Genomic DNA, 18,970 nt, shown 5'->3' with positions numbered 1-18,970 from the left:
CGTAAAGTAGTGGGCGGGCTGGAGGGGTTTAGAAAAAAAGAAGAAATGTTTTTGTCTTATCAAGTAAATTTTTCATTTTATAGGGGAAATTTTCACTGAAATTCCTTGAAAGGCTTTAACTGTAAAGCTAGATAATGAAAGAATATTTACTGGGTACCATTAACCTCATTCTTCCAAAGGCAGATTTGCCTTTAACCATGAAGTACATCATGTGTCTGCCTGTCAACACCAGTGCTAAACCTCCAGAGGACACGGGTCAATTGTGTTGCTTGTGCTTGCTAATTCAGCATCTTCTCATGGAAATGTTGTCAAAGAGCTTTTCCAAAAGCTTATTTCTCCCAGGCCCGCAGGCGCAGGTGAGCTGGCTGGGTGTGCAGGGCTCACCCAGCGGTGGCTGCGATGTGAGTGTGACCCCCGCAGGAAGGCAGTGCCCTGCTGCCCAGGGTGGCACCGGCTGGCCCCTGGTGCCCCAGTGACTGAGCCACGGCTGCTGCCAGGCCAGCCGCAGCCGAGGTGGGCAGGACACCCGGCACGGGGCTCTTGGCTGGCACCTCAAGCAGGAGACAGTGGTTGAGAAATGGCACTCAGTGCCCGTCAGTGAAAGCAGCCTTTTGAGTGGCACCTCCTTCCCAGATAATGGGACTCGTTCGTCTTTTGGGAATCAGATGGGTTTTCAGTCGAATCTGTTGGCCTAAGTGCATCCTGAAGGAGATGATAAAGGCTTCAAATGCACCTAAGATTTTCCGAGGCCGGGCTTGGCGCTGCTGGTGTCCCTGCAGCCCCTGCCTGTGCCCGAGCAGAGGCTGATCTGATCTCACACCCTGCAAGCGAGGCACAAGGCTGCGTGTGCCCACCCAGGCTGTTCTTTTCCTAGTGCCTTGTCTCTCCCCCCGCTCCCGTTCCCCCAGGACAGAACCCTGCAAAGTCTTTCTTCCCTGCTCCGCATCTTTTTTACTTTGGAAACACTTTCCGGGCCCAGGCCACGGGCGGCCCTTCCGAGCCCGGCCAGGCCCGAGGGGCCGCGCTGTCCCAGCGCCAGCGGGCCCGAGCCCCGCATCCCTGCCCGACCCCCGCATCCCTGCCCGAGCCCCGCATCCCAGCCCGCATCCCTGCCCCGCGGCGGCCCGGCCCCGGCAGGAGGCCCCGCTCTGCTCTGCTCTGCTCTGCTCTGCTCCAGCCCCGCCGCCGTCACGTGGCCGCCGAGTTTTCTCATCCCGCAGCGGTATGAGGAAGTCAGAGCCGCCGCCGCCGCCCGCAGCCCGGGCGGGCTCAGCCTCCGCCGCCACCCTGCCGCGGCGCGACATGTGAGTGAGTACCGCGGGCAGCCGGGCCGGACGAGCTCTGCCCGCCCGCTTCTCCCGCACGGCGGCGGGCCGGAGCTGACACCTGCGGGGCCGGGAGCGCCGGCCGGGGCCGGGTGTGGGGGCGGGCCGGGGTGTGAGCGCGGGGCGGGGCGGCGGCGCTCCCGGGGGCTGAGCGGACGGCGGCCCCGCGCCCCCCGGCGGCCCCGCGGCCCCGGACGGACGGACGGACGGACGGCACATCTTGGCTCGCCCGGCAGGCTGGCTCTCTCCGGCACTCGCCTCCCGGCGTGAGGCCCCCGCCGGCGCCGCCGCCCCGATGGAGCAGCCCCCGGCGGCGGAGGAGTGGCAAGGGGCGACCCAGAAGAGGAAGGCCTGGGCCAAGAGCCGCGACTCCTGGCAGGCGTCGGAAGCGGAGGATTTCTCGGCAGCGGCGCTGGCCCGCGGCGAGGAGGAGGAGGAGGAGGAGGAAGAAGAGGAGGAAGAGGAGGAGGAGGCTCTCGCCGGCGGAGAGCTGCCGCTGGCCGCAGGAGCAGGTCAGTGCCGAGGGGCGGCAGCCCGCGGGCCACCGGGACCCCCGCGGGGCGGCGGGGCGGCCTCGCTGTTACTGACTGTCGGCTTCTCTCTCCTGCTCTGCCCTAAGGCTGTCACAGCGTTCCCAACGAGAAGATCGCGATATGGCTGAAGGACTGCAGGTGGGTGCTCCCGCCCGTGGGTGGCTGCGGCGGGGCCGGCAGTGCCCGCGGCGCGGTGCGGGGTCAGGCGGCTCGGCGGGGCGCGCTGGCGGGGCCGAGCGGCACGGCGCTGTGCTCCGGGCGGGCTGCGCCGGCAGCAGCGCCGCGGGTCCGCATGGCCAAGGGCAGCTGCTCCAGCACCGCGCCTCTCCTTCTCGCATTCATGAGCCTGAAGGCTTCCAGCCGCCGCGGGAGGAACTCGGCTGAGGGTAAGGAAGGCAGCATTGCTTTGGAAGCTGCCCAGTTTCTCACCGAGGGGCTCCGGTAAAGCTTCCACTGTTTCCTTACCCGGTTTTTGGTGCAGATTTGAAGAAACGGTGCTTCCGCAGCAGTGGCCTCTGTGATTACAGGCCTTCAGGAGTGATGGCATGGTTTAGACTAACTTGATTTATCAGAGTACCTTAATGTCCTCTATCCTTAACTTGTGGTATATGTAGTCTGTATTTCTGTTACTGTTAGAAAATAATCTTTGGTGTTTGGAACAGGCTGATAGCATTACTTTTTCTTCATCCTCAGTCGCATAAAAGTGCAAATACTACATCCAGTAGCAGCTGCTTTTGTCCTTTTTCTCCATTGAGTCCTACCAGCCCTTGGAGGCAGAGTTGATGGGGAGAAGCTAGCAACTTGCTTTCCAGCTGCTAACAAAGATCTCTCAAGACTTCTGCTATTTGATATTTCTGGGGTTTTTTCCCTCCTTTTGAGAGCAGCTACATTAAGACGAGAATTTACCACTGAGATTAGTTGTGCCTTTGTGATCTCTTCATCCAGTAAGCAGCTAACTGTGCTTACTCTGTAACTGAAGTGTGGGTTGTTTTATAGCTACATGGTCCTCCATGTAGTTTTCTTCAGATCTTTACAGATTGTGCCTTGGATACTGTGTTGGCAGCTGCAGGCTTGAAATCATACCAATCCCTAAAATAAAATGTTCAGACCTGACAGACCATTCTTCCAAAATGACAGAATGGGAGAAGATTTTTCTGGCTTTACCTCAAATCTGGTGTCCTGCTGGTTTACCAAACTATATCCTTTAAAATAAGTGTTATGAATTCAGTGCTTTCTTCGAAGTATTTCTGAGTGGGGAGGGCAAAAAATGTAAGGACTGGAGGGGGAAGAGGTCCTTGGGGGAGAAATTCTTCCTAATGCTGCAGTGCTACTCTGTCTAAATCTGCAGGACTTCTGTCTAGAACATTCCCTGGCCCTGTGGTCCTTACCATTTCCATACAGAATTCAAGAAGTAGCACAAAGCTGCAAACTGACAACATGAACATCTAATAGATGGGCAAAAATCTTGAGTAATAACACAAGGCTTACAGTTTCATTCCTGTGCTTTGGTAGCTTATCTGTTGTTAAAACTGGCACCACACGTTTCTGTGGAATGTGTTTGCATCTCTGGTGGTTGATTCCCAAAACATGGGAATCTTATTTTACACTCTATGCCCGTGTTTTACAAATAACAAATGAAGCACAAGTTTACTCTTTTGCTAATGCAGAAACTCAAATTTAGGTAATGCGTGTTTGGGAAACCTGTTGTTTCCACTGCTCCTTCCACAGAACCCATAAAAATTACAGCTATTTGCTATTATAAATCTTTTCAGAGGAATCATGTGTTCTCAAAAATATTTTTACAAAAGATTTCCTAAACAAGGCTCTTCAGACAGGAGTTAGCCTCTGCTCTATGGCATGCAGGGTGCCAGCATGTACAGTTCATGTCTGGGAGGTGCAATCCCAGCTGCTTGAAGGGTTGCACAGTTCCTTGCATTTTGAAGCTGCAGAATAGTTTACCTTTTTGGGTCTAATATATGTGCAAGCAGTTGCTAGCATGTGTAGTAAAGTGAAAATTCAATTTGAAGTGTTGCAAGTGATTGTACATGTAGAAACCTTGAACTGATTGTCTCTTGATAACAATGTACATAGGAAAAGAGGTCAGGATTAACAGATGACAGAATAGCCCTGCAGATACTACAGTGTTTTGTTTAAAAATAACAGTTGTGAAATTTACAATTTGTAAGTTGTCCTCCCTGAAAATTCTGGCTTGTTTAATAACGCTAGTTTTGCTGTGGAGCTTTGATTGCTGCAAAGTGTAGGCATACACAAGCTGAGCATCTATTTCTGGTTCACAGCACAACCTTATTCTCACAAGTTATCTCCATCACAATTTACCATTAGCCATTACTACAAGTGAAGATTCAGTTACTTAAATACAGTATTTTCTCTGTTACATGTTTTGTAAAAGCAGTCCTTCACATTTTGTCTGAGTTTCTGTAAGTGTTTGTGAAATCAGAAGAAAATTGGCACTTCTAAAATCTCATTTTCTGGTTTGAGTTGGCAGCAGCACAAAAAACCTTAATATCAACCCACTGCATAAACAGATCTGCATATAAGATTTATGCCTTTATTTGTTTCTAAAAGCATCAATAGTGTTCTAATATGGACAAAAATAATTATTATCTGCCCTGTGATATTTATGTTAGTGGTTTGGGGCTCTTATTACTTGGCAACTCTGTTTCACATCTGCTTTGGAGGAGAAGAGGGTTCCTAATACCCCATGTTATTTACCTTAGTAGACACACATTTTGTTATTTGGGTTTGTTTTTTGGTTTTGGGTTTTTTTTTTTTTTTTTTGCAAAGAAATAACAGCAAACCCCAAAAGAAAAGAAGCAAGTATTTTTCATACTATGATAAATATTATGGAGGTATAAAAAATGTCAGATGTTTCTCAAAGTCTCTGGTTTATTCATGTTTTGGGAATCACATGCCTTTGAAAAGGACCCCTTTTGCTCTCTCCCTAGTACTTAGAAAAGGCATTTTGGAGTAATAAGAAAGTTCATAAAAGTTGAAACTCAAGTGTTTGTATTATACTGTTAGATAAAAAGAAATTTTTGTCAGCTCTTATGATGACGTGTATTATTTTGTTTGAATATATTTAAACTCTGCCAGTAATACAGGGGATGTGGGAGGTATCTAGGAGCCATCTCCTGTAGATATGCAGGAAGTGAGTTCTTGAAATGCCTCAGAAAGAAGAGATTTTTTGCTTCAAGTTTAAAATAAACATGGCTCCTGCCCAGTTAAGGTTTTAAAAGCTGGGGTTTATACACTTCCACAGCACAGTGCAAAACCCTTGTCCTGTTCCAAAAGACCACCCGACCACAACTGGTAGCTGAACAAACAAAGCTCTGGGATGGGAGGAAGCCTGGAGGCTGCATGTGGCAGGGAGACCCCATCCCGAGGGCACAGCAAGTGGCAGTGTCCCCCAGCCCTGACATTGCCAAGGGCACAGGGCTGCTCTGGGACAGAACCGAGGGCCTCACTGGTGAAAAACAGCCTGGTGCCGAAAGGCAGAGCTATCCATGCTGCGGCCCGAGAGGATTTTTGTGTGGTACTTGTCCCTTGTTTAAAGTCATGTTTTGTCTAGTTCTTAACAGCAAGTTTTTCAAAGGCAGGGGGTGTGGGGCAGCTGTGGGCAACAAGTGCAGGCAGGGCAGCAAGGGGTGCTTAATGAGGATGCTTTTCTTGTAGCTGCTAACATGCTGTAGAGGTGACAGACTTAATTTCTAAAGGAAAATGCCAGCTTTGGTGGATGCTTTTACTGCTTTCTGCCAGCCACTGCATGCAGCACTGACCTTGGTTGTCAAAGTCAACGCCAGCAAGTTTCTGCATCGAAAACATAGAGGCATGGGAGTAGCCACCAGGGAAGGAGAGGGAGAAGGTTGGGAGCGCACCCATCAGAGCCAGGGAGTAAACAACCAGCATAGTTATTACCTCAGAACATAAGGCTTCTTGTATAGCATGACAGCATTAGACAATATATCCTAAGTTTTTCAGGCTCTGACTGGAGAGACGTACAGAAACGCAGGAGATCTGAGCCTCAGCAGAGTGTGTGTTGTCACCTGAATCATGCTTATGCACCTGGATGCTCTGGCTGTTTGCCTTGCAGTCCCACCGTGGTGGGGATTTGCTTTGCTTTGCAAAAGCCGTGTTGAAGGGAGCTTGCTCCGTATCAGCAGGCTGCATCTGGAGAGAGTGAACTCTTTTCAGAGGCAAAAGAAAAATATGGTTGTGAAGTGTAAGGTCTGTTAGAAAGCAGATGCAAACTTTCCTTGCTTAATTTGGCCATGGCACCAAAATAAATACTGTATCAGAGCACTGTTTGCTTTCAGGTCTTTGGGCAGGTTTATGTGTTTGTCTAATTAAAAATCCAAATGAAACATACCTAATGTAGGCACATAAATCATCTGCTTTCCCCTTCTTTATGAGTATTACATTTCTGAATTTGTTTTGAGCTTTAAAAGTTAATGCTGTGCTACTTAGAAGTGACAAGTCTTTGGTTAAACATGTCTGAGAGACAAGATGTGGAAACATCTAGCTAGTGTCAACAAGTACAGTGTGAACCCAGAGTGGGACTGGACCTGTCATTTGTGAGGCTTCTGCTACTCCTTTCAAGGACCATGAGGTTCGGCAAATCCCCTGCCCTTCAGGCAGCAGCAGTAGGGATTATCCAAAAAAGAACTGGTGTGAAGAAGTATCGGAATTTGCATGTGACAGCTAACATAGCTGTCAAGATTTTTATCTTGATTCTTCCCGATCACCAAATACAACTTTTAACCTCTCTCTCTAAGAAGTTTTAAATGTGTAGAAAATGGCCATTTTTTGCTGCATTAATGAGATTGAATTCATCCATTCAAAAATTTATGCTTGTTTTTTCTGGGTGTTCCGCAGAGAAGTCCATGATTTTCCTCAACAGGGGGCTGCTGCCCCTGAAGGTGTTTGAGCCTTGCAGTTACTATGTTTTGTTGTTTTTTCTCTGCAAGGTGTATTTATTTAGCGGGCTGGGGATTGTTTAGGAAGTTATTGCCAGTCGTCAGATGTTTGTGCTTTCTGGGGGCGGAGGGAGGGAAGGAGGGAGGGAGGGACGACTGCTGCTATCACAATCTTGTTACATGCTGTAAGGAAGGACATGAAGCAGCAAGTTTTTTAAGTAGTATTAATCTCTTCTGTGGTTTCAGAACGCCTCTGGGAGCCTCCCTGGATGAGCAAAGCAATCCTCTGTTGAAGGGTAAGGAAGGGCTTTACCTACTGAAATCTCTTTTGCTGGAAACTGTGTTTTCAAAGACATTCATGTAAGACCTCATCTCTTTAGTCTCAGTACAAACCACAGCTGGGTCACTGTTGCAGGGTTATTCTCACGGTGGAGCAATTGTGCCTGAGAAACTGCAGAAGGGGGAAAAGAACCTGAATAAGTCTTTCTGGAGATCTTACTAAGCTCTAAAAAAACTCCTAAATGTGCAAAACAGGGAGGTGATTTTGTCTCCAAGCTTGTGAGCCATTAGGCAGTCTCTGCCTCTAATAACTGTGGTTGCCACACCTGAAAATTTTACTATCCGAGCAGGTCCGAATACTGAAGTTCAAAGTACAATGGGAATGTGCAGGTAGTGACAGGGTGAAGAAGAATTACTTGCTATGCCTGGAGTCTTCACTTCAACTCCTAATTTGGTACAGGGAGGTGAGAGGGGAATGCCCCAGGTGGACTCAGACTCTGGATTCCCCTGGTAAGATGTCTGGAGGATAGATAACACAGCAGCAGAAGGCACAGATGTGCTGAGTGGTACCTCCAGGTTCCCTCTTGCAGTTAATTTGCTCTCACGTTGACGTGGGGGTGTTTCTGAGCACAAAACTAAAGCGGTGATGTAGTTGTTGTCTTTCAAAATAATTTTGCTATGTTCTGAAATGTAACTCCTCACTTCTTAATGCATTTTAACTGCGTGAGTAATGTAGGAATTGTAAATAAAGTCTGGTGATTTCTTGTATCAAATGAAGTGTCTTGCTAATATCTTTAGATAGGCTGCTGGAAGGAAAATGTTGGAACATTGTAGTTGTTGAACTGCTAACTGTATGTTTTCAGGCATGCTGGTGAGAAATGGAGGAAGTTTTGAAGATGACTTATCCCTGGGAGCCGAAGGTGGGTGTGGCAGATTATGACTCTTTTTCTAGCAAAAAAATTTTGTTCAGTCATCTGATTTTTCTTTTGAAGGATGGCAATGGCTAGAAAATTGAGATGAAGCACACAAAAAATGCAGGAAGATATGCTTTTTGAAGTTATTTAGACTATTGCTAGAGTTAAACATGCTGAGTCTCTGACCCGAAGGTTAGAGGCGGCCCTGAATTTGCTTCTGCCCTCTCATTTTAATACAGATGATGACAGGACAGCCTGGAGCACTTACCAAGGCTGTGAGAAGATGATTTCTCCTACTTGCTCTTCTTGCCCATGGGTTACTCTTGGCGGCCATGCATGCCCCACTTCCCCCAAATCCCTTGGGAGTGGCATGTGCGGGCTTTTGAAAGGAGGAATGAAATTCTGTCAGCCAAGAGGCAAACCCATTAAGGGCTAAGTGCTTTTAAAAATGAAAAGCACCAAAGCTGAGTAAGTATTTTGGATCAGCCACGATATAGACATTTCTGTTGCTAGCTGCTTGTCTTTTCTTTCTCTTCCCTTTTTTAAGGGGAAGGAGATGTGGCTGTTCCTGGTGGACTTCTTTGTAAAAAAGACTTCTAGCCTTTCTGTTGATCATAGGTTGGAGGTGTCCATAAACAAACTAACAAAAGCACTGTGGATTCTGTTCTAACAGCAGTATCTTGTAGTAAAATAGCAAAAAAAAGTCTCACAAACCAGGTCCTGGGGTTATCTGCAGGACAGGGGATAAAAGACATTATCTGCTTTCAGTGTTAAAAAAAAAAGATAAAAGCTAAACTGGGAGAGTAGTTTTAATGTTTCTTTGAACTGCAGCTTTTGCTAAGTGCCAGAACTGGTATAGTAGAAAGCCCTTTCCTTCCACATTAGTCTTGCCAGTAGTGTCAAAGTAGTGGGACAAGGCCTGGGGGAAGGAAATGTCTTTAATTTTTAAAGATTTAAGGCTTCTAAGGAAAAAAGTTTATCTGGTAATGATCTTGATCTGGTAATGATGGAAAAGCAGTAAATGAGTCTCCTACTACAAAAGATTAAATAGGATTAAATTTTCCTATTGACAATCTTCCCCACTTGCTAAGATAGCCTGCAGTACAAAGATTTCATAGGAAAAGTTTCTTTGTAATGATAATCCAAGGGTCTGAGCATATGAGCAAGAGTACAAGAACCAGTGCATTTTATTACATCATGTCACTTTTTTTCTTTTCAATTTTTCTCCTAATAATTTCCAAGGACTTCTATTTTTTATGAGTCTTTAGCATGATTTAGCTTGTTCAGATGAAAATGTCCCAGTACTAGAATTGCTGGTTGATTTTTCTGGGTAAGGATGCAAGTGTTTCTGCTGGGCTTTGCTTCCCGTCCAAGAACAAGGGGACAACAGAGCTGCTTGGAGCAGTGCTGTGTGCCCTGCCAGACAGACAGCCCCTTTGAGGCTGGTATGAATGGCCTGCCCTTGTGCAGCCCTGACTGCCTGAGTCCAGATACAAGCCAGAGCCCTGTGTGAATGGTACAGAGGGCATTGGGCAGGGACCTGTAACCCCAACCCACTGCTGAGCTCGTCAAACCTATGGTTCAGCTGTTCAGCCTAGTCACTGATAATCCATACAGATAGGCTTAACTTCATATTATAGGCAAGAATGTTAAAAAGAAGAGATGTGGGATCTGTGTTTTGTATACATTCTTTTGCATGCATTTCTTTGTGATACCACAGAAAGCAAGAGAGAGTTGTGAGGTTTCTGTGTTTAACTCTCGATAGCTGACTTTACCCTGCAGGCACGGTGAGCCGAGATGCAGAGTTTTCCTGGCACTGTGTGACATCACTTCACTCTTTTCAGAGCTGATTCTGAGGGCTGCTGAAACAGACATATGCTCCTTGCCTGTCTCTTGGGGCAAGTTGTTAATGCTGAGTTGCCACTTTGGGGAACCCACAATTTAGGTGTGAGGTCCAATTCTGAAAGAACAGTGCTGCCTGGGATGTTCCATGTGATCCAGCTGCAGAAAGTGCTGGCTTCCCTGTCAGCCTGGTGACCAGGTGCTTGGTACCAGGCAGAGCACCTCTCTCTGGAGCTGTCTCAGCTCTGAGCACGTCTGCTGGCCCCATCAGCACCACGGGCTTCACTGAGCTCTTGTCCATGTATTGCACAGCTCAGGCAGCCGAGGCCCTGCCCCACTTTGCTGGCGAACAGATGAACAGATACAGTCTCGGCACCTGGCCGTGGGGCCAGCTGCCTTTCTAGCATTCCTTACTTTCTCTTCTGGAACAATCTGTGCATGCCTGCTTGTCCTCCTCCCCTTCCCACCCGGGAACACCCCTGCAGCTGGTAATCGTGTCTTCAGTTGCAAAGCAATGCATGGTTTATATAGCAATTACCAGCTTATCACAATCTACATTTCAAGAAATAAGATTAATGATAATATGTAAACATGTGTCCATGTGAGATTTAATTTTAAACAGAGCCTGAATAAACCAGATCATCTTTATATCAGCCGTGTACTAGGAACGCTTGACAATCACATTTATATTGAAAAAGTAAAATCTGGTTTATGCAGAACTGTTGCTAAATGTGCTCACTGTCTACTTTGTACTGATTGTGAGAAGTGTAGTTATGAAGAGGTCTGGATGTAACTTCTTCTTCTTTCTCTACAGCTAATCAGCTACGGAGTGATGCCCAAACAGAAACATGGTAAACACCTGTTTTTGTGTTTGTTTACTTCAGAGGAATATTTATACTGAAGGGCAGGAGGGAGAACAGGCAGTGGAAGTCATGGGGGCTACCACAGAGCTAAAGCTCTTCTGCTCATGTCTGTTTGCATGAAAGGGAAAGAAGAGATCCAGATAACACAGAAACAGTCATTAGCAGGTACAGAAAAAAAAATTCAGATTTTTATTCTTTCAGCAGACCTAACATAGATTTTGGAGTTCCAAGAGGAAAACACAGAAATGACAAATCTTAGTAAGTTGGCATGATTAACCTTCTTTGCCTCACTGATTGCTTACTGTTTCAGAAATTTCAAGGGAAAATTAGTTTTACCTGTCATAGCAGATGTCTTTTGGGAGTGGGAGAAAAAGACTCTGAGAGAGGAGAGATGGTTAGAGCTTCTAAATAAAATGCACTGAAACTAAAACCCCACTGAGACTTCAGTGAATACTGCACCTGTTGGCAGTATCCTCTCTGCTCCTCCTGAGCTGGGCTACATAAATAAATATACACTCTAAGGTGAATCCGCTGCTGCCTTTGGTTTCTTGGTGGTTGTTCTGGGGGGGAACAGTTTGTTCCCCAGAGAGATTAGCAGTAAAAATATGTTTGAACCCAGGATACCACCTAATGCTCAGGCAGCTTCTCCAGATGCAGGGAAGAAATAGTTTGGGGTTGGGAAAGAGGCTGGCCAGGAGTGTTGGAGGCTAGCCAGGGTTGGAGCTCATCTTGCTCCATTTCTCCCAGCCTGGAGCCTCTTCAGCTTCCCCAGCCAGGTCCGGGCAGGTGGCAGTCCTGCACTGCTGGCAGGTGGGTGGTGTCTGGGAGCGTGGAGAGGTGTGGAGAGGGTGGCCTTGCCCTGGAGAGGTGACCATGCTGGAGGAGGCAGCAGCCCAGGGAAGGCAGGAAAAGGCAGGGCAAGGACAGCTCACCCGAGGCTGGGCTTCCTTGCAGGAGGAGGGTGGGATCAGGGAGGGTGGGGCAGCAAGGGCAGATCAGGGATTTGTTTTCTCAGCTCGCATTTGCCTTCAAATTCATACCGTCTATGTACATTTTTCCTGAGGTGGCCCAGGGTTTGCTTTTGTTTCTGTATTTCAGTAAGTGACATGGCTAATATAAACCAGATAACGGTGAAAGGGAAAAGAGAAATTCAGCAGTGCTGGAGAGTTAGCTCTCCAGCGAGACAGAGAATCAAGTCCCTGAACACAAGAGGTTTAGCGCAGGGCTGCTCTCTGTTTGTGTTGACAGCAATGGTGTACTGGCAAAGGACAGGAGGCTGCAGTTCCATCAGAAGGGGAGAAGTATGAATTCCACCGGCTCTGGAAAAAGCAGTGCGACTGTTTCAAGGTAAAAGAGTACTATGCTTTGAAGGTCTGTTTCTGTTAAATGGGCTGAGCTTGTTTTATGTGCATTGTTGCATTTGGAACCCGAGAAGGGAATTTTCATTTGGTTGCTTGAAAAGCTTCCATTTGTTTTTCGTTGTGGTTTTCAGTAAATGCTAACAAATGGACCTAAACATTAAAAATGCTTCAAATTTTAATGGCATTTTAAAATTTGAGCTCTGCAGAATGGGACTGATTTTAGAAATTGCAGGATTGGATCTGTGATGTGTCTGGGCTAATGGCTCCTGTGATGGAAACCAAAACTTTAGATGCAGAGATCTCCACAATTATTTCTGAAACTAGGCTGAACTGTAGGAGTCAAAAGTTTGATAAATCAAAGTGGTTACTGGGGGGAGTTAGTAGTTGGACAGAAGGGACTGGATCTTAAAAGGAGACAGGTAGATGGTAAACATCTTTCATTTGTCTAGTGTTTCTGAATTACTGGAGCTTTATGAGGAAGATCCTGAAGAAGTGCTCTATAATCTTGGGTTTGGAAGAGATGAACCAGATATTGCTTCAAAAATTCCAGCAAGATTTTTTAATTCATCATCATTTGCCAGAGGGATAGATATCAAAGTGTTTTTGAATGCCCAAATACAGCGCATGGAAGTGGAAAATCCAAGTTTTGCTTTAACAAGTAAGTATGTTTTTGAAGCACAGTTTATTTATGAGTTTATTAACTATGTAAACAACCTCAAAAGAGGTGTGTATCTAATATTCTGGCAAGACTCCGCTACAGCCTAAAGGCCAAATTCCATTCAGAGTTCATAATAAAACTCTTGCTTGGTCTTAAATAGGCAAGAGGTGACCACCAGGGTGGTACTGCTTGGGGTGGGGAGGAAAAATAATAGGTACCCTGTTAGGTATGCTGCCTTCTGGATTGTATCATCCTCATCTCTTACTCTAATCTTGTCTTCTGTTGCAGCTTTAGAGCACTGAAACAAATAGCAATATCCCTCTGTTTCTGGTGTTCTTCAGTCTCTGGGTGGGATTTTTTTTCTGGGTGGCAGTGACCTATTTCCGTCATTGTTGAAATCTGGGACAGTATTTCTATTGACTTGGACAGGAGCTTTGTTGGATCAGTAATGAGTGTTGCTGAAATGAGGGCATAGCTGTCCTTTTGTAGTTGTTGATGGAGATTGAGAGGGCAACACGAGTAACTCTTAGCATTTTGTAAAAAAATTTGCATTCACACGCATATATACCACTTACTTTGGGAGAACTTTGCATGCTGTTGTTGTGCATTTAGTAAAGATTCTTGCAAAGGTTTTTCTTTTTTTTCCATAATAAGGTAACACTTTCATGTTATGGGCCTGGACAGTGTTCATTCAGCCTTAGTGGCCCTCGATAAAAGTAGGAGGAGGTTTGTGGGGCTGGGCAGAGGTTATGGTCAAAATTCTCTCTTCAGCTATGTCTTGTGTTTCGTTCTTGTGCAGGTCGTTTCCGTCAGATTGAAGTGCTTACTACTGTGGCCAATGCTTTTTCTTCTTTGTACTCTCAAGTCTCTGGGACTCCTTTGCAGAAAATTGGTAGTATGAATTCAGTGTCTTCCAGCAAAGAGGCATCCAGCCCTCCCCCTTTGAATCGCAGCAATACAGCCAGTCGGTTAATGAAGACCTTGTCAAAACTCAACCTGTGTGGCACACAGCAAGCTGATGGCAGCAGCTGCTCAAGTCCTTCGCCTGTTGAAAAAGGGAAAAGTCCAGCTGAAGTAGGGAGCGAAGAAAATGACGTTAAAAATGAATCAAAATTGGCAAAATACTCTAAAAAGAAAGACTGTCCCTCTTTTTTGGCTACTGTAAAGGAGGAGATAGCCAGCAGTCAGACAAAGGCTGCGAACGCAGAGCGACCTGTGCACCTCCCTGCTGGGACTGGTGATGCACAAGAGGGTACTGTGCCTCCAGCAGATGTGCAGGGTGGCAGGTTGGCAAGTGCCCAGGATAGGCCGTGTGAAGAACCCGGTCTTCTGGACTCGCCAGGGCTCAGCAGCAGTTCCAGCACATCCGACAGCAGTGTCCTGACCCAGAGACTGTCCACAGCTAGAGAGCCCTGCGCTCCCCTCGCCAACCCGTCCATAACGAACCTGATGCTGCAGCAGAAGGACTCCTTTGAGATGGAAGAGGTGAGTGAAGATACATGACTTTCCTTGTGCATGCAGTTTACATAGCTTGCTGTCTGCCTGCAGAGGAATGTTCCCTCCTGTGTAGCTGACAGTGTTTTCTCAGGAATACTTTAAATTCTCTGAGTGTTGCACTTTCTCAGCAGTTGTAGGCTGCTCTCATTGATCTTCTTAATGAAGTAACTTGGTGCTGCTGCTGCTGTTGCTCCTGAGAGTCAGTGGGAAAGTTCTCATTCTTTTTTTTTTTCATCAAGTTCAGGTAATTGTAATCACTGGCAGAAGTCCTAGGAAGTTTTCCCATGTAAGTAGATCTAGGTTAGGTTTGGTATACACCAAAACCTTGGGATTTTAATTTTTATTTTACTTAAGTTGTTAACTAGAAATCATTACTTCTGTTGCCTAAAAGTAAATTCACTTTATTGATTGATGTTGATTAAAAATAAATCTGTGAATAAAGCAAGAATGTTGCTGCATAAAACAGAAGAGGGTGAGGTGCTCATCTTGTGCAACTTTCGGTTTTGATAACAATCTACTATGAGTTGATTTATTTCTTCTCTGGAAATTGGCACATTGAAAGTCACTGTGACATGACTTTTGGCAATGGCTTAGTTGCAAATTCTGTGCTAGCTGTCTTTTAATATTTTCATAAATGCAGATATCCATTTTTATATTGATAATTGTCCCAAAGGGATTTTAAATTTCAGGTTCCTGTGATTTGTTTATTAGGCTAGTAAACATGCAGCCTACAAATTTAAGAATGCAATTTTGTATAGACTTGCAGCCTGAATTGTAAGAACTGCCTTAACAATACTTAAATTACTAGATACTTTTGTTGACACATTTCAGTGTGACTCTTGTTAAAAGTTCAGCAGTTAACTTTTCTGTCTGTGTGAAATAGATATATAAAATGAAGGATATTGTGATTTCATTGGTGAAATGAAGAAAGCAAGTGAATAGAGAAGCCCATGAGTTTTATAGCATTTGATGAAGTGATGATTTAATAGATACTGTGTCCAGTGTCTTGTCATATTATCATGACAAGCTCTTCTAGATCAACTAACGTTGTAGCTGAAGGCAGAAAAAAGTAATCAAACCTCTTGTGGTTCCTGCCACTTGTTTATTCCTGTGTGTCCTCACCCACATGTGTGGCCATCTACTAAACCAGAACAAAGGACTGGTCCAGTTGAGAGGGGAAAAGAAACTCAGTGTATTTTGATTTATTTCTTTTTCCTGGCTTAGTTTTCAGCCAGATAATTTTCTTGATACAGCTTGTTGTGTAGCTACAAAAATGTTTGCATTGGCACAATTGGAGGGGACTGAGCAACCATGCATTTTGCTGCACATTTCAGAGGAGAAATCCATTGTTGGTACCCCAGGGTTAAACTGAAACAATTAAAATAATTCATGTATTTGTGTGTGTGTGTGAGTGTGCACATTAAAAAGAGGAGTAAGTTGGGCTGTAAAGACTTGCTGAATTTTGCACAAATGCAATGTGTTTGCAAAGTTTTGGTTGACACACTTTGTGCAGTGATGCCAGGCATAAACACAGCTGTTTTGGCAAGACAGCATATGATGTGGGATGGGATTGTGGTGAATTTTTTGTTTATGCAATATAGTATATACTTATCAACTGCCTACAGATCCCTGGGAGGAGGGGATTCAGTTTAGCTGAAGACATTTTAGAACAATTCCTGGCAGCACGATTTTATTTTTGTGCATCTCTAAGCAGGGTGTAATGCATAATAAACTGTATTAGAAGCAGTGACAATAACTCCTCCCCCTGTTTCCCTAGCTTGGCTTGGAGTGCATTCTTTTGCATAAGAAAGATGACAGATATATCAAGGAAGTTCTTTCCATGCTTACGAATGCCTTGGAGGTTTGCGTGCCCTTCGGAAGTCTGTGGCTGTGAAGATAGCTAGTGTGGCAGTGAGTCAGGGCAGGATTTCCCCCAAACACCCGCTCCTGAGGTGGCCAATGACAGTCCTGAAGGTCATTTACCAGCACGAATATTGGCTGAAGGGATGGGGAAGGAGCTTCTGTGTGCTTGAGGAGCTGCTCTGTTCTGTGTTCTCTCGTTCTTCTTTCCTGGAAAGCCAGTTTTATTAATATGTCTGTAAGATTACTTGTTGTTCCCTGTTTAAAAAAAAAAAAGTTAAATTTTTCTTGATCTGAAATGGTGAGCCCCTCCTATGCTCCCCTGCATTTGGATGAAATAAGGATTTACCCCTTTGGTAGAGCCTTCATCTCCTAAAGGGACAGAAGCCTCTAGGTTTATCATGCAAAAGTAATGCTGCTCGCATGTTAATGGTGAAAAGTTCAGGCCAAGTACTCCAGAAAACCCTTGGAAATGAGAAATTGCACCCTTGTGTTTGTGATACACATGATATCAATGTGAATATAACCTCTTCTTTAGCCAAATACTAATTTTGGTTTATAAGCATCTGATTTTACATTTTTAAGTTGATAAAAAAATGGAGATAAATTCATTACATGGTAATTTTGAAACTGGGCCAGCAGCCCAGTTAAGGGAAGGGTTGAGGGTAATTGGATTGGAGGATTGTGCATGTAGACTTGCGTGTGATCCATTAGGATTTTTTCTGGATCACACAAAAGAGAGAGCATATTCTAGGTTTTGAGCTAAACAAAGGCCTCCCTGTTGAGATTTCAGGCATATTCTTTTCATTGTTTGAGCATTTGCCTGAGAACTGCTTTCTTAGTAAGACTGTGTTTCAGAAAGTTATTGAGTAAAAGGATTCATTTTTATGTAGTTTTAAGTTTCCCAGTTGAAACATGCGTGGATCTGAATACATTATCTTCCATTTCCGTGCTGGAAGACACAAGAAGTGTTTCCATGAGTAGTGGCATGGTGAAGTCTGGGTCCTTCTGCTGGAGGACTTGGTGGCTTGTAGGAAATAGTTGTTAGGGCAGGAGATGACAGTCCTTGTGTGCTGACCTCGTGATACATTTTCCTAAATGTATTGTGCTGGTTCTTTATGTTCAAGTGAGAGGCCAAGAGTTCTGACTGGAAAAAATGGTAGAGTAAAGGCAGTCAGAGGTGTTTTCACACAGTAATTTTGGTGTTTTGTCAAAGAGGAACTGAGAGCTCTGTGTTGTCACAGGATACGATTTCCAGGTCTTTTTGCATGCTGTGTGTAACCAGAGGGAAGTCCTGTGCTGTGGGTGGGAGGTGCTGCCCAGGGATCACTGTTCTCCTCCAGGAGCATTGCTGCATGCCTGATGAAAGTTGGTTCAAGGACATAATTATTTGCTCCTTCCATCAGTATAGGCTGTTGAATCACGGGAAAAAAACAGCAAAACCTCCTCCTGCACGTGCAGTGCATATATCTTGGGCATTCTTAAGCGCAGGAACATGTTCCCGTTGGCCTGACAAAATATTAATCTCCTCTTCCTGATAGATCCAGAGTACAGAGGGGGATCTACCTCACGTTTCAGCTACACACCAGCTAGCAGTGACCAAGTCAAGGAAAGGTGAGTAGACTGGAATTTATGTGAGTGCTGAATGTCCTTCCATCTCTGAAAGGCTGATTCAGATATTTTAAGATTCTGAAGTTTTTTTTCTCTCTAGAAATAATAAAGATCTGGGTTTCTTTTTTAGCTAAATCACAGAACATTACTACAAAGTGGCAACCAAATTACAGGCAACACAACAGCCCTATAACCTCACTGGCTGTTTTCACTTTTGTATGATTGATGATAGCTCAGACAGCCTGAAATGTTAATTCAGACTGTGTAGGATTTTTTTTTCCCTAGTAGGTCCTGTAATTTAAGATACCCGTTTAAACTGAAATTATGTTGTTTTAAACCTAAATTGCATGATACATGCAGCTTTCTCCTATGCACTACTGCTCTTTCTGCAGGCTGCCTGCACAGAAAACTAGTGTCTCTACACCCACGTGGAAATCATAGTCCCTCACATGGAAAATGCTGTGCACTGGCTGTTGTGGTTCACTTAGCTTGTGCTTTCATTTCTATGTGTTTTATGGCTTGGGAGGCTGAGCAAGCTGATTTTTAAGTTCATTTTGTGATTGTTACTGTGCCCCATGTTGGCAAGTGAAATCCATTCCCTAGCTGATACATGTAATTAAAGCACTAGAGCTTGTTGCACTTAGTGAGCTGCTTGGATGCAATGCAATTTCTTGGTGAAACGTGACTAGCATCTCTAGGTACTAAAGAGAGGCAGAAACCCCTGTCTTCAGAAACAGAGATCATATTATTTGTGTTTTCACAACTGAATTGAGACTCTTGTGAACTGTCAGCTGAATTGCATTAACATGGTTGAGAATACCCTGGACTAAGTGTTGGAGGGCAGTGCCTGGGTATTGGTGATAGCTTGTGCTACTTGCTCATCAGTGTTTTGCACAACACAGCCTGGTTCTCACTAAACTTCCTCTGCTGCAAACACAGGTCACCAAGAAGGATCTCCAGAAACTGAATCTCTAACTGTTCCTTGTACTTCTTCCTTAGCTGGTTTTGAAGTTCATTACCACCTGCTTTACATGAAAAGAGGTGCAGTCTTTACAGGGCAGGTCTCTTGTTTGCCTGGCCTCGCCATCTTCAGGGAGCTTTTCAGAGAAAATCAACTTAAGGAGCCAAGAGCTGCAGTCAGGGAGGAGAAAAATAATTTTTTTCATCTTCTGAATTGCTAATTTTGTTTTCTGCTCCCAGTAGTTATTTTACCCTCTTCTTCCACCATGCAGTGAAGAAAAGTCAGATGGTCCTGTGTGTACCTGCTGAAAGGTGCCAGCAGTTCTAGCAATG

General features: G+C 45.1%; 1 protein-coding gene across 3 annotated transcripts in view; it reads left to right on the top strand.

The window, feature by feature from the left end:
* Nucleotides 1–1,173: 1,173 nt before the first annotated feature.
* ITPRID2 (ITPR interacting domain containing 2) overlaps nucleotides 1,174–18,970 on the top strand; it is a 40,493-nt gene continuing 22,696 nt past the window's right edge. Inside the window, exons 1-11 of one of the 3 annotated variants that reach the window (XM_085066311.1) lie at nucleotides 1,174–1,304; nucleotides 1,562–1,837; nucleotides 1,945–1,996; nucleotides 7,039–7,088; nucleotides 7,935–7,991; nucleotides 10,642–10,678; nucleotides 10,892–10,948; nucleotides 11,939–12,037; nucleotides 12,501–12,709; nucleotides 13,509–14,194; nucleotides 17,608–17,680. In XM_085066311.1, coding sequence (XP_084922437.1) covers nucleotides 1,621–1,837; nucleotides 1,945–1,996; nucleotides 7,039–7,088; nucleotides 7,935–7,991; nucleotides 10,642–10,678; nucleotides 10,892–10,948; nucleotides 11,939–12,037; nucleotides 12,501–12,709; nucleotides 13,509–14,194; nucleotides 17,608–17,680 — 1,537 coding nt within the window. In that variant the 5' untranslated portion in view covers nucleotides 1,174–1,304; nucleotides 1,562–1,620. Of the gene's footprint in view, nucleotides 1,309–1,561; nucleotides 1,838–1,944; nucleotides 1,997–7,038; nucleotides 7,089–7,934; nucleotides 7,992–10,641; nucleotides 10,679–10,891; nucleotides 10,949–11,938; nucleotides 12,038–12,500; nucleotides 12,710–13,508; nucleotides 14,195–17,607; nucleotides 17,681–18,970 lie in introns of all 3 variants that reach the window. The other 2 variants (XM_085066312.1, XM_085066313.1) reach the window with 2 other exon arrangements.

Source organism: Lichenostomus cassidix, chromosome 7 (assembly GCF_008360975.1).
Source record: "Lichenostomus cassidix isolate B80296 chromosome 7, HeHo_3.0, whole genome shotgun sequence".
Lineage (NCBI taxonomy): Eukaryota > Metazoa > Chordata > Aves > Passeriformes > Meliphagidae > Lichenostomus > Lichenostomus cassidix.
Note: the sequence above shows the minus strand (reverse complement) of the source record. Positions and strands in the feature narration are given on the sequence as shown.